The 15,617-nt window shown below is 36.0% G+C and overlaps 1 protein-coding gene across 1 annotated transcript in view; it reads right to left on the bottom strand.

Annotated features, from left to right (window-relative positions):
* KPNA5 (karyopherin subunit alpha 5) overlaps positions 1–15,617 on the bottom strand; it is a 50,398-nt gene that overhangs the window by 26,228 nt on the left and 8,553 nt on the right. Inside the window, exons 5-7 of the mRNA XM_022555054.3 lie at positions 12,439–12,533; positions 10,126–10,257; positions 8,120–8,208 (exon numbers count right to left, since the gene is read on the bottom strand). Coding sequence (XP_022410762.2) covers positions 8,120–8,208; positions 10,126–10,257; positions 12,439–12,533 — 316 coding nt within the window. The remainder of the gene's footprint in view (positions 1–8,119; positions 8,209–10,125; positions 10,258–12,438; positions 12,534–15,617) is intronic.

Genomic DNA, 15,617 nt, shown 5'->3' with positions numbered 1-15,617 from the left:
GCTTGATTTGGGACCCAAGATATGATCTATCCTGGAGAATGTTCCATGAGCACTTAAGAAAAATGTGTATTCTGTTGTTTTTGGATGGAATGTCCTATAAATATCAATTAAGTCCATTGTGTTTAATGTATCATTTAAAGCTTGTGTTTCCTTATTTATTTTCATTTTGGATGATCTGTCCATTGGTGAAAGTGGGGTGTTAAAGTCCCCTACTATGAATATGTTACTGTCGATTTCCCCTTTTATGGCTGTTAGTATTTGCCTTATGTATTGAGGTGCTCCTATGTTGGGTGCATAAATATTTACAATTGTTATCTCTTTTTCTTGGGTCGATCCCTTGATCATTATGTAGTGTCCTTCTTTGTAATAGTCTTTATTTTAAAGTCTATTTTGTCTGATATGAGAATTGCTACTCCAGCTTTCTTTTGGTTTCCATTTGCATGGAATATCTTTTTCCATCCCCTCACTTTCAGTCTGTACATGTCTCTAGGTCTGAAGTGGGACTCTTGTAGACAGCATATACACAGGTCTTGTTTTTGTATCCATTCAGCCAGTCTGTGTCTTTTGGTGGGAGCATTTAATCCATTTACATTTAAGGTAATTATCAATATGTATGTTCCTATTCCCATTTTCTTAATTGTTTTGGGTTTGCTTTTGTAGGTCTTTTCCTTCTCTTGTGTTTCTTGCCTAGAGAAGATCCTTTAGCATTTGTTGTAAAGCTGGTTTGGTGGTGCTGAACTGTCTCTGCTTTTGCTTGTCTGTAAAGGTTTTAATTTCTCCATCAAATCTGAATGAGTTCCTTGCTGGGTAGAGTAATCTTGGTTGTAGGTTTTTCTCCTTCATCACTTTAAATATGCCCTGCCAGTCCCTTCTGGCTTGCAGAGTTTATGCTGAAAGATCAGCTGTTAACCTTATGGGGATTCAAGGGAATTATTTTTATTTGTTTTTCCCTTGCTGCTTTTAATATGTTTTCTTTGTATTTAATTTTTGACAGCTTGATTAATATGTGTCTTGGTGTGTTTCTCCTTGGATTTATCCTGTATGGGACTCTCTGTGCTTCCTGGACTTGATTAACTATTTCTTTTCCCATATTTGGGAAGTTTTCGACTACAATCTCTTCAAATATTTTCTCAGTCCCTTTCTTTTTCTCTTCTTCTTCTGGAACCCCTACAATTCGAATGTTGGTGCATTTAATGTTGTCCCAGAGGTCTCTGAGACTGTCCTCAGTTCTTTTCATTCTTTTTTCTTTATTCTGCTCTGCAGTAGTTATTTCCACTATTTTACCTTCCAGGTAAAATATCCGTTCTTCTGCCTCAGTTATTCTGCTATTGATCCCATCTAGAGTATTTTTAATTTCATTTATTGTGTTGTTCATTGTTGCCCATTTCATCTTTAGTTCTTCTAGATTCTTGTTAGATGTTTCTTGCATTTTCTCTATTCTATTTCCAAGATTTTGGATCATCTTTACTATCATTATTCTGAATTCTTTTTCAGGTAGACTGCCTATTTCCTCTTCATTTGTTAGGTTTGGTGGGTTTTTATCTTGCTCCTTCACCTGCTGTGTGTTTTCCTGTGTTCTCATTTTGCTTATCTTACTGTGTTTGGGGTCTCCTTTTTGCAGGCTGCAGGTTCATAGTTTCCGTTGTTTTTGGTGTCTGTCCCCAGTGGCTAAAGTTGGTTCAGTGGGTTCTGTAGGCTTCCTGGTGGAGGGGACTAGTGCCTGGGTTCTGGTGGATGAGGCTGGATCTTGTCTTTCTGGTGGGCAGGTCCACGTCTGGTGTTGTGTTTTGGGGTGTCTTTGGACTTATTATGATTTTAGGCAGCCTCTCTGCTCATGGGTGGGGTTGTGTTCCTGTCTTGCTAGTTGTTTGTCATAGGATGTCCAGCACTGTAGCTTGCTGGTCATTGAGTGAAGCTGGTTGTTGGTGTTGAGATGGTGATCTCTGGGAGATTTTCCCCATTTGATATTATGTGGAGCTGGGAGGTCTCTTGTGGACCAGTGTCCGGAAGTTGGCTCCCCCACCTCAGAGGCACAGCACTGACTCCTGGCTGCAGCACCAAGGGCCTTTCATCCACACGGCTCAGAATAAAAGGGAGAAAAAGTAGAAAGAGGATAAAAGAAAATAAAGTAAAGTAAAATAAAGTTATTAAAATAAAAAAATAATTATTAAGAAAAAAAATTTTTTTAAGTAAAAAAAAACAAAAACTGACGGATAGAACCCTAGGACAAATGGTGAAAGCAAAGCTATACAGACAAAATCTCACACAGAAGCATACACATACACACTCACAAAAAGAGGAAAAGGGGAAAAAATCATAAATCTTGCTCTCAAAGTCCACCTCCTCAATTTGTGATGATACATTGTCTATTCTTGTATTCCACAGATGCAGGGTACATCAAGTTGATTGTGGGTATTTAATCCGCTGCTCCTGAGGCTGCTGGGAGAGATTTCCCTTTCTCTTCTTTGTTTGCACAGCTCCCGGGGTTCAGCCTTGGATTTAGCCCCACCTCTGCGTGTATGTCGCCAGAGGGCGTCTGTTCTTCGTTCATACAGAACGGGGTTAAAGGAGCCGCTGATTCAGTGGCTCCGGCTCACTCAGGCAGGGGGAGGGAGGGGTACGGAGTGCAGGGCGAGCCTGTGTTGGCAGAGGCCAGTGTGACGTTGCACCAGCCTGAGGCGTGCTGTGTGTTCTCCTGGGGAAGTTGTCCCTGGATCCCGGGACCCTGGCAGTGGTGGGCTGCACAGGCTCCCCGGAAGGGAGGTGTGGAGAGTGACCTGTGCTCGCACACAGGCTTCTTGGTGGCGGCAGCAGCCCCCTTAGCATCTCATACCCATCTCTGGGGTCCACGCTGTTAGCCGCGGCTTGCACCCATCTCTGGAGCTCCTTCAAGCAGTGCTCTTAATCCCCTCTCCTCGCGCACCAGGAAACAAAGAGGGAAGAAAGTCTCTTGCCTCTTTGGCAGGTCCGGACTTTTTCCCGGACTCCCTCCCGGCTAGCCGTGGTGCACTAACCCCTTCAGGCTGTGTTCACACCACCAGTCCTCTGCCTGTGCTCCGACCGAAGCCCGAGCCTCAGCTCACAGCCCCGCCTGTCCCAGTGGGTGAGAAGGCAAGCCTCTCGGGCTGGTGAGTGCTGGTTGGCACCGATCCTCTGTGCGGAAATCTCTCCACTTTGTCCTCTGCACCCCCGTGGCTGTGCTCTCCTCCACGGCTCTGAAGCTTCCCCCCTCTGCCACCCACAGTCTCCGCCCACGAAGGGACTTCTAGTGTGTGGAAACTTTTCCTCCTTCACGGCTCCCTCCCACTGGTGCAGGTCCCGTCCCTATTCTTTTGCCTCTGTTTATTCTTTTTTCTTTTGCCGTACTCAGGTACGTGGGGAGTTTCTTGCCTTTTGGGAGGTCTGAGGTCTTCTGCCAGCGTTCAGTAGGTGTTCTGTAGGAGCTGTTCCACGTGTAGATGTATTTCTGATGTATCTGTGGAGAGGAAGGTGATCTCCGCGTGTTACTCTTCCGCCATCTTTCCCCGGCCCGCCATCCCCACAACTGTCGCAGCTTTGGCCGCTGGGGCCCCTCCAGATCCGGCAGCCTCAGTGAGGCCGCCCTCCCCTCGGGCTCCGGGGCAGTTCTGTGATGGCGGAGGAAAGAGACCCCAAGCTGCGAGTTCCAGCTGTGCCCTACCTTGTTTTATGAGGCCAGCATTACCCTGATATCAAAGCCAAAGACATCACAAGTATGTATGTATATTCCTAGTAGATACGAAAAATCTTCAACACAATTCTAGGAAACTGAATCCAGCAACATATTAGAAGGATTATACACTATGAACTAATGGGATTTATCCCAGGAATGCAAAGATGATCCAATGAACAATAGCAAACAATATAATACACCACAGTAATAGCATGAAGGAAAAAAACATGTGATGGTGTCAATTGACACAGAAAAAGCGTTTAACAGATCCCAACACCTTTTCATGATAAAAACATTCAACAACCTAGGAATATAAGGAAACCACCTCAATATGATAAAGGATATTTATGAAAAACCCACAGCTAACATCATTCTCAATGGTGAAAGAGTGATAAAAAACAAGACAAAGATACCTGCTTTTGCCACTTTTAGGCAACGCTGTACTGGAAGCTCTAGCCATAGCAATCAGGCAATAAAAAGAAATAAAAGGTATCCAAATTGGAATGGAAGAACTATCACTATTCACAGGTGACATGACCTTATATATAGAAATCCAAAAAAATCCACAAAAAAAACTAATAGTGCTAATAAATGAATTCAACAATGGTGCAGGATACAAGATCAACACACAAAAATCAACTGTATTTCCATACATTGGGTACTGAACAAGTCAAAAAATCCAAGAAATAACTGCATCTAAAATTGCATCAAGGAGAATAAAATACTTAAAGATGAAATTTAACCAAGACCTGTAAAGTAAAAACTATGAAATACTGTTGAAGAAATTAATGAATACTTAATTATATTAAAAGATATCGCATGTTCACAGATGGAAGACTTGATTTTGTTACAACAGAAATACTCCACAAAGTGATGTGATATACAGCTTCAATGCAATCGCTATCAAAATGCCAATGGTATTTTTTAGAAATGGAAAAGTGAGGCATCAAATCTGCATGGAATTACAAGGAACCTTGAACAGCTAAAACAACATGGAAAAAAATTTGAAGGTAAACTGAAGGACTCACACCTCCTGATTTCAAAACTTACCATAAAAGCTACAGTAATCAAAACAGTTACTGGCATAAGGACAGACGTACAAATCAATGGAACAGAATGTAAGAATCCAGAAATAAACTCACACATGGATGGTCAACTCATATTCACCAAGGGTGTCAAGACCATTCAATGAGGAAAGAACAGTCTCTTCAACCAATCATGCTGGAACAAGTGGATGTCCACATATACCTCATGTCATATAAAAAAAATAGCTCTAGATGGATCAAAAATACAAATATAAGAGATAAAACTATAAAACTCTTATTAGAAGAAAACAAAAGGGTTTCATGACCCTAGATTTGGCAATGGTTTCTTACAAATGACACCAAAAATATAAGCAACAAACGAAAAATATAGATAAATTGGACTTCATCAAAATTAAAAACTCTGTGAATCAAGGAAATTATCAAGAGTGAAAAGGCAACCCAGAGAATGCAAAAAATATTTTAAAATCATATACCTGACAAGAATCTATCCAGAATATATGAAGAATTCTTATAACTCAACAACAAAAAGACAAATAACTGAATGTAAAAATATGCAAAGGAGTTAGATATTTCTCCAAAGAAGATACACAAATAGCCAACAAATGTATGAAAAGATGTTCAGTGTCATTAGGAAATGCAAATCAAAGCAAAATGAGATACCACCTCACATCCACTAGGATGGCTTAAATCAAAATAACAGACAAATGTTGGTGACAAAGTGGAGAAACTGGAACCCTCACACACTGCTGGTGGAAATGTAGAATGGTGCAGCTACTGTGAAAAAGTTTGGTGGTTCCTAAAAAGTTAAAGATAGCGTTACTACATTACCCAGAAATTCCACCGGTAGGTAATACGTAAAAAGAATTGAAAACTGGTGTTCAAACAAAAACTTGTACACGAACATTCATAGGAGTACTATTCACAGTAGTCAAAAGGTGGGAATAATCGAAATGACCATCAACTGACGAATGTACCACAAAATGTGGTACATCCATACAATGGAATATTATTTAGCTATAAGAAGAACAAAGTATTGATACATGCTACCATATGAATGAACCCTGAAAACCATATGGTAAGTGAAAGAAGCCAGACACAAAAGGTCACACACTATAATGATTTCATTTATATGAAATATCCAGAATAGGTAAATACATAAAGACAGAAAGAAGATTAGTGGTTTCCAAGGACTGAGGCACTGGAAGAAGGGGATGTGACTGCTTAATGGGTATTGGGGTTTTGTCTGGGGTGATAAAAAGTTCTAGAACTAGATAGTGGTTATGATTGCAAAACACTATGAATGTACTTACTGGCAGTAAATTGTATACTTTAAAATGGCAAATTTTATACTGTGTACATTTTATCACACACACAAAAAATATGTTCTAAAGGTTTTCCTATAAACAGTCTTTGAAGCCTCCTAAAACCATAACTCATTTAGAAATAAATTAGTTACACTGATTTTCTATATCAGGGGTTGACAACCTTTTTCAGTAAATACTTTTGGCTTCACAGGCCTTTCTCTGTTGCAACTATGAACTCTGCTGATGTAGCATGAAAGCAACTATAGACATTAAGTAAGCAAACTGATGTGGCTGTGTTCCAATAAAATTTAATTTTCAAAAACAGGGGACAGGCCAAATTTGGCCTGAAGACTGTAGTTGGCCAAGCTGTGATGTATACTATTTTTCTTCACTTGTATTAATGGGATTATTAGGAGAAATTGCAAATCTTTTCTTGTCCAGATTTGCTGTATTATAAATTAAAGTTGAATTAAATTAAAACAACAAAGCTATATCAGTATAGAAAGTCCATAGACGCAAAAGGCTTATATTTACTGAGAATAAAACAAATTGAAACTCCCCAAGGCAGAATTGATAAAACCATATTATATTAATAGAAATTTTATGTATACTTAAGCATTAGCTAAATGTGAATTTTAGTGTGAACTACAGATTATCCATTATCTTTTTTAAGTTAATACCATTTTTCCTTTTGACCAACTACAGTGAGAATATCTGGCAGCTAACTTGACATTACTTCCTTTTTATGACCTTTCTCAATTTTTTAATGAACCTTTGAAACTTTCTAAACCTACTCTTTTTCTGAAATTTATTATGTTTATAACCAGGACTACATAGCTGGGTACTAATTGTTTGTCATTAGTTTTTTTTAGTTTGGTTTCTTTAGTCATAATTAAAAGCTCCTTAGAACATTTAAAGGGATTAGAACTAATAAACACTTACTTACTGTTTCATAAACCATTACCAACTTGAGATATTAACAAATAATAAAATGACCTAGAGACAGAGAGCAAAAGTGAAAAGAGAAAGTGCTCACAGTTAATCTACAAACCATATAATCAGGCCAAAAAAGTCTCAAATTGAAAATTTAAGAGATGTTTTTAATAGTATGAACTTCAAAATAACTCTGATATTGAACCCTGAATCAGTGTTTTCCTTCATGGCTCAGCTAAATTCTCAAATACCATAAAGCTTAACTCTGGATAAGCCCAAAGTAAATGAAATCACAAGTGGTTCAGTGGCCTCCACATAGTAGGTACTCAATGTTAGTTGAGTGAAATGATGCTGAGAAATCCATTTTGTCCATGGAAAGTTACGCTCTCTAAAATAATAAAATATTTTTTTACAAAATCATATCTAAAAATTTATTCTTCCTATCCAATTTCTCAGCTTGGAAAGGACGGAGAATGGGCTAGAAATGATAAGAGTAAAATTTTCCCTTTCAATTAGTTTTTCCTTTTTCACTATTTATCACTGGCATTTAGCCTAAATAAAAATCCTCTTAGTAAATGATAACCAACATAGATAAAGAAACCTATCTTTCAAATAATTTTATGTCATTTCTGTAAAGAACCTTACATTATAGGGTAATTTCTTTTTTAAAAAAAGTATAAGGTATTTGAAAAAGAAACCACTAGCTAAGTCATTTTAAGTAAAATTCTAATTCTGAAAGAAAACTCTTTGTTCTCTGAACATTTCAAAATCAAATATGAAAACCTGACACCCTCAATACATCATCTGTTCATGTATTAAATACTCCCTGCTTTAGCAACTTTTATTGTATTAAAAACTACTACTTATCCTTGCTTTGTAGAATAATTATATTAGCAGAGTAAGCATCAAGTAAGCAAGGACCACTGTGAAGTGTGGCGTAAGAGAACATAAAAGACAGATATGATACAATTGGAAAATTTTTGTTGTTAGTTTTACGGACTTTCAAGCTATTTCAGGCTTGGATAAACATAAGCGAAATTTAAAAGTATCACTGAAGAACTTAATTGTGTATGTAGTAATATAGTATACAAAACAGTCTGCTTTTCCCAAAGTAGTATTTAATCATGATAACTTAAAGTACTTACTCTAAAAGAGGTGGAAGTATTCCACAATTCAAAACAAAATCTCTGCATTCTGCATTGTCACCAGCAATATTACCAAGTGCCCAAACAGCCTTAGAAAAATAAGAAAAAAAGATTCTTTTATGACAATATCTTAAATAAGATACTCTCTCTTAAGAATGAGATTTTAGTGTAGAAGGAAAAAAGTGATAGTTTTCAAGATGTTAAAACAAAACATGCTAGTAGGAAACAAGAAAGGAAAACTTTAAAAGTACCTTTAATAATATTTTTAGTCAAATTGAAGCATAGGGCATTTAAAAACTTTTTCTTACATGCTAGTGAAATGTTTATTCTGTTCAACAAAGAGATAGTTTGTCTACTCTGAATCTACATGGAGAGACAAAATAGAGTTGACCCTTGAACAATGAGGGGGTGAGGGGCACCAAGCCCTGCACAGTCGAGAATCCATGTATAACTTTGCAGTTGGCCCTCCTTATCCAAGGTCCTGCATTTGCAGATTCAACCAACCTCAGACTGCATAGTACTGTAGTATGTATTTATTACAAAAAATCCATGTGTAAGTGAACCGCACAGTTCAAACCTGTTGTTGTTCAAGGGTCAACTGTATATCTACATTTAGTGAATCTTCCAATTACCTATGCTAGAGGTTTGCTCCTATGCCAAGGAATCCACTCACTGGGAAGGGACTGACTTGTAAAAGAAAAAAGGAAGGACAGACAAAGCATAGGAAAAGAAGGTAAAGCTAATGTGAGAATTGGCTTGAATTGATGCTTGAAAATAAGTTTAGAGTTAGTCCAGCTTAAATAAATGGTAGTAAAAGATTATTCAAATATTAAATTTCAATTAGATGAGAAATTACACAGATGCAAATGATCATTATGTTCTCATTTCAAGCTTTTCATATAAGTATAAAAGTAGACATTAAGTTACTTTTTCAATTGGGAAAATTTTATTTTAACATCTAAAATATGCGTTAATATTTTTAACATCTACTCTAGACCTACGCTTATTGCCTATTTTTTTAAGAAAAATTTTTTCAAGTGATGACATTTTGCAACCTGTGAAGTATTTTGTTGGTGGGGATATAAATTTGTTAACATTTTTGGAAGTCTACTTTGAAATATGTAATAAGAACTTTAAAATTTGTTCTTTGACTGAGTAAAGTCATTTTTCCCTAATGAAATAATCAAGGTACACATATATGTCAAGTCATATTAATATCAAGACCGATATACAATGATGTTCATCACAATATTATTAACACTAATAAGCTAGAAATAACTCAAATGTACTACTATTGAGGAACAGATAAATTATGGTACCTACCTGAATGGATAATGAGCAATCAGTAAAATTTTCTTGGAAGAATAATTAATGCTGTATGCAAAGGCTCTCAATACTAGTGTTAAGTGGGAAAAAAATATACACATAAAAATATAAATATAAACAAACAGATGGAATGGTAGAGAGATCTACAGATCAATTTGCATGAAAATGATCCAAAACGAAAATATAAAAACATTTGACTTTCTCTGGATGGAACAAATTATATGTGATTAAATTTTCCCTGTTACAACAACTATGAGAAAGTTTAATCTAAAATGGTTCATTCAAAATAATGTGATATATTAAAAAGAAACAATGAAATAATCTACATACATGCAAAGAACAAGGAATCAGACTGGCCCAGGTTTAAAACCTGGTTCAGCCATTCACTGTGACTTCGGGTAGATTACTAACTTTTCTGGGTCTCGCTCAGTATGCTCTTTTATAAATGGGAATAGTAATTCCCAATAGCTGAGATCCCATGTTTACATAACCCAGGATTATGCCTAAGACAGTTCATTCTTCCTTCCTTCTAATTTGACAGTAAATAGAAATTATTGTATTCTAATAAATGTAAAACACAGGCAACTTGGTAAAACTGAATTTCAAACCATAATCGCAAATGGTACTTTCAAGAGAAAGTTAAAATCTAGTAGATATAATAGGTCAAATTAGAAACTTACCTGTTCTTGAACATCTTCATGCTCTGAATTAAGAAGTTTGATAAAAATTGGAACAGCCCCAGTTTCAATCACTACTTTGGTATGTAGAAAAGTTCCAGATGCTATATTAGTTAATGCCCATGCAGCTTCAAACTAAGGAAAAATAAAAGTAGAATAAATGAAAGCACCCAAAAAATGTCAGAAAGGGGAAGAAAGGAAGAAGAGAGGGAGTAAAGACTTAGCTGAACAAGTCGGAGAGAAAGACTGACTTACGATTAATAAGATTTAATGTGAAATCAGATTTGATAGGTAAGAATGCTTTATTTTAAAAAAAGGACTCTTCAATCTGGAAAAATAAGAACTGAGAAGAATATAATAAAATTTACAAATCATGAGCAATAAATGAACACATTTGAATTTATAATTCATAAAACTCCTTATGTTTACAATTAGGGAGCCAGGTATTCTAAAGCAAGCAGTGCAAAAATAAATGAGACACTACTTAATAGAGTAATAGTATACCTATGGAACTTAGAATCATAAAAGGTATTTTTGTTTCCCTAGGCATCATCTAGTCCTAACCTCCTCACTTAAGAAATAAGAAAATTATAAGTCCAGACATTTAGGTGATTTGTTCAAGGTCAAAGAGTTCATTATTAGCAGATATCTTTTAAAACATGTGCAGGCCAAAGAAAATTTGTTTGTGGGCCAATCTGGCATGTAGGCCCCCAGTTTGAGGCCTCTCTATTAGATCAATGTTTCGAACTAGCATATTTCACATGAACTTGGATAATATGGCACAGCATATAGCTGCCCCAAGAGCATACTGCTGAATTTCATTAGGTTTCAAGTATAATGATTAATAAACACTCAAATCACCAATATTCTTCTTGAATACTGCATGCTCTCTGCACATGTTATTCTCACAACCTGAAATTAATTTTCCTTTTTGCAGCCTGTTAAACTCTCATTCACCCTCAAGACTAGCCATGCAACACTACTAAACCAAAAACACCCCAGATAAGTTGCCATGTTCTCTGTGCTCCCAGAGCACTCTGTATATTGTTTTGCTAGCACTAACTGTACTATGGTATCACAGATCTGTTTGTGTGTTTGTCTCCCCCAACAGAGTGAAGAATTTTTGCAGAGAGGGACAATATCTTACTCAATTTTTTAACTACAATGCCTTATACAATGTATTGCTTAAACTAACACTCAATTTTATTCATTCATATTCACTCATTTCTTCTTTCAATCACTTAGAATTAAAGAGCCAAATAAAAAACTTGTTATCAGGAGGTTTAGGTTTTAGTCTGGACTCAGAGCTTATGAATAAGGCAAATGGACTAGATCATGATCTCCCGTCCTTTCAGCACTATCACCTAAAGACTCTGAACACTAATTGACAATAAGACTATACTATGGATAAAAGGGTCTTTTCCTCAGACACCCTTGTTGTAAACATTCTCAACAATTTTTCAGCATAAAGCTCATGATGGTTAATAGTCACAGGTTCAACACATTCCTTTGCTTACACCTAGATGTGAGGACCTTTCCCAAATTACTCAGATAAGTGGAACACAATTCTAAGTTGTAATTTCAACAACTATTACTCAAATATTAGTAACAGTCCTCCATGACCAACAAGAGCATTGAGAAATTAGGTGTAGGTCTTGTGCAATTCCTAATAGATATAATTCCACCCTGTACACTTACTTAAGAATATTTACAGCAATGAAAGTCAGGAAGAACAATCTTAAACAGTAAAATACCTGCAAACTTCAGTAATTTACTATTAGTAGCCAATTATTTGGAAGACATCTTAAAATTTTCACTAGAGTATAACTGAGAAGCAATGCTCTTTAGGACAAACTTAACGTTGGTCACATTTTAAGTAGATTATACTGATTCGTTCTTTTTTCAAAAAAGGAACTAATCAATCAGATAAAAATGTTTTAAGAGGTACAAGAGTTTATACTAAAAAGTTACAACTTTAGTTAGCTAAGAGCCAAAAAAAATTTAACCATTAAATTAACATTTTGATTTATGGTTTTCTAAAACAAAAGTTATTAAAGGTTGACAACTACAAAATTTTTCTTAACATTAGGAATGATTTTATATATTTTTCCCAAAATTGTTTAATTAAATAACAGTTCCTAGAAAAAATTAGCATTGCAACCTTGACCAAGGCAAGACAGGTAGCACCACCTTTAATTGCCAAGTATTTACTGAATGCTTACAATATACTCAGTACTGTAGAAGCTGCTTTCACTAGACACATTAATCCTATGTCATTTCTGGAAAAAGATTAAGAAAGTAAATTACAGAACTCACTTGTAATGTACAATTTTCGTTTCTTTCAAGAAATTTCACAAATCTCTGCACAACTCCTGGTTTCTGTATAACTTGATCAATTGGTGGATTAGGTTCTGAAAATTAAAAAATAATTAAGTTATTACATAGACACAAAAACACAATGATCTGGACCCTATGCCAATTAACAGGGCACATAAAATAACTCTTTCCTAGGTTTCACTGATCCAGTTTAAAACCCTTAGCTGGATGTAGCTGAAGAAAATAAACGTTCTCATAATTGCAATGTTTACTGCAAAAAAAAAAAAAAAAAAGCAAATTGTTTTTCACTACCATAATGATAAGAAAATTTTAAAATATTTCCTATACAAATATTTATAATTCATAAATTGAATGCTATTTAGGAGGTCACCTTCACAATATGGGAATATTTCAGTCCAATACTCAAAATACCAATCGAAGGATAAAGTGTCTTCTAATTCTTCATAACCATACTCCAATTTCCAGGGATGTCTCTATCACTATCAACCACGAATTGCCTAATGTCTTTCAGCTAGATAGGTTCTATTTTGTCAGGGTATTATTTATTATTTACAAAAATGCTATTGAAGTACCTAGAATTCTTGATAAATTCTCATGAAATGCTGAGGACTTTTGAGAATCACAAAATCTCTAAGAAATTTTAAAACAAAGATATGTAAATTGAAAACAAAGATATTTCTGGGACTTCCCTGGCGGTCCAGAGGTTAAGACTCTGCACTTCCAATGCAGGGGGCGCGGGTTCAATCCCTGGTTGGGGAACTAAGATCCCACATGCCGCGGGGCACAGCCAAAACAAAACAAAGATATTTCAGCTCCCAATAATATAAGTACCAAGAATTCTTCCTCCTCCCTTGGCTTCAGCAACAAATACACTCTTGTGGTTCTCCAGGAACTTCTTCACTGTTGTTCCTTCGGGTTAGTTTGCTCCGTTATTTATTCTCCTCCTAAAAAATTTATTTCTAGGAAATCCCCTCCTAGAAAATCTATTTCTATTTTATTTCTATTTTGCTAATTCAGTTATCACTTATCATTCACAAATCTAACCCCCGTAAATTCTTCTTTCCTAGATTCTGTCCCACATTTTTAAGTGCTTATGGTTACATTTTTCCCCCACAGCTTCTTTAAAATGTAGCATAAACAAAACCAAACTCATAATATCACTATGCTTATTCCTTCCCCTTGCCCTGTGCCCACCACACAAATTTGTCTGAGCTATCTGTCCACCTGGTTACACGAGAGAAATCTCATTTCCACTTTTGACTCTTCCTTTTCTTAATTCCTGTTTGAGTATGTTACTGATCATAAATAATGTTTAATAAGTAGAATTAACAAATGAATGATAACCATAAAAGGTCTACAAATCCTGCTTGTTTGATACAGAAAAACCTTATTATTAAGTTTTAAGTCAGTTTAAATCTTAGAAATCGTGTTCTCAACTGTTAAGAAAGATTTATTTAGGAATGGACTTCTTGGTAATTCCCTGGCGGTCCAGTGGTTAGGACTCCACGCTTCCGCTGCAGTCCGCACGGGCTCCATTCCTGGTCGGGGAACTAAGATCCCACAAGCTGCATGGTGTGGCAAAAAAAAAAAAAGGAATGGACTTTTTTCTTCCTTTTCTTCTTTTTTCTACAAATCTGCTATCTTTCTAACTTGCTCAAAAATTGGGAGATTTCTGAAAAATTAGTAAAGTTAAAACTATAAAATTTTGTTTGGGTGTTCTAAATGAAAAGTCTGGATTCTTCAAAATGTAAATTCCAGACCATAGCTTAAACTGTTCTTATAGTTATAAAACATCAACAAGATAAAATAATATATATTATTAACGCCTTTATTCCCATCTTAAAAAAAATCAAAACAAAGTTATTAGGTTGTGGTTACCATCTTTACCTTCCAGTTCTTTCTCTTTTCCCAAAAGAAAATTCTAAATCTACTTTCCCCTTATTTTTGTAAAGGACAAAATTTTGTCTTGCTCTTTTTGAGCAGAGAAGAAAGGGGAGGTTGAGAAAAGGAAGTAAACATAGAAAATTGGTTTTCTAGTTAGAGGGTGGGGAGAAGTGGGTATTGAGACTACCTGAATATGTAGATAAAGAAATATAGACAAAGATATATATATAGATTTAAGAACCCAAATATGATCTCTTCCTGGGGAATTACTTTACAGTTACTTTCATCTAAAAGAAAGCAATTAAAGTGTGCTTGGATCATCAAGTAATCTAAAAAGTATCATGAACTTTTAACTTTTACATTGATATTATACTGACAGAATAATAGCCTACCTTATCTTATAAAGGTGATGAACTATTACAGAGAAGACTTAGTCAATATGGCAATGTAAACATAAGTAAAATAGAGGAATATCTGCTTCAGCACTGAAGACTAATCAAGAGTCATCCACAACAAAAAAGCCTTGGAGAAACAAAACTGGGATTGAAGAAAAGAATAATTTGTGATTTACATCTATAAGAGTGGCCATGATAGGGAAGTAAATAACAGATTCTAGCAAAAGGTCACTATCATGACTTAAATCAGAGGAGTTCTATTTCTATTTCTAGCTCCAGTTCTAGTTCTAGCTCCTTCCCCATATTTCCTACAGTGATGGATCAAGGAAAATTATAGTAAATCTAATATTCTTCTAGACCTAAAATATTTGGCAGGAACTCACATCAATCAGCAAAAGAAAGTATCTATAATTCCTAACATATGCCCAACCTGGGCAAGCATAATCCCACTACAAGAAACAGAAAAATCATTGAATCTATGAAAAAGATGCTATATTTTAAAAGACACAGAACACCCTGAGGAATTAGGAATGAAGATAAAATCTTATGACTAAAGAATTCAATAATGGGGAAGTTGTGGTGTAAAAACTGGTGGCAAACTCTAACATTCTTAAATACAATTAAATCTAAATTAATTCTGTTAATTGGTTATAACATAATACATAGGCCAAAAAGAAATCTTTTTTTTTTTTTTTTTGTGGTACGCGGGCCTCTCACTGCTGTGGCCTCTCCCGTTGCGGAGCACAGGCTCCGGACGCGCAGGCCCAGCGGCCACGGCCCACGGACCCAGCCGCTCCGCGGCACGTGGGATCCTCCCGGACCGGGGCACGAACCCGCGTCCCCTGCGTCGGCAGGCGGACTCTCAACCACTGCGCCACC

Source organism: Delphinapterus leucas, chromosome 12 (genome assembly GCF_059928025.1).
Source record: "Delphinapterus leucas isolate spDelLeu-1000000601 "Yukka" chromosome 12, BTC_Dleu_Yukka2, whole genome shotgun sequence".
Classification (NCBI taxonomy): domain Eukaryota; kingdom Metazoa; phylum Chordata; class Mammalia; order Artiodactyla; family Monodontidae; genus Delphinapterus; species Delphinapterus leucas.
This window is presented reverse-complemented; position numbering and strand designations above follow the sequence as displayed.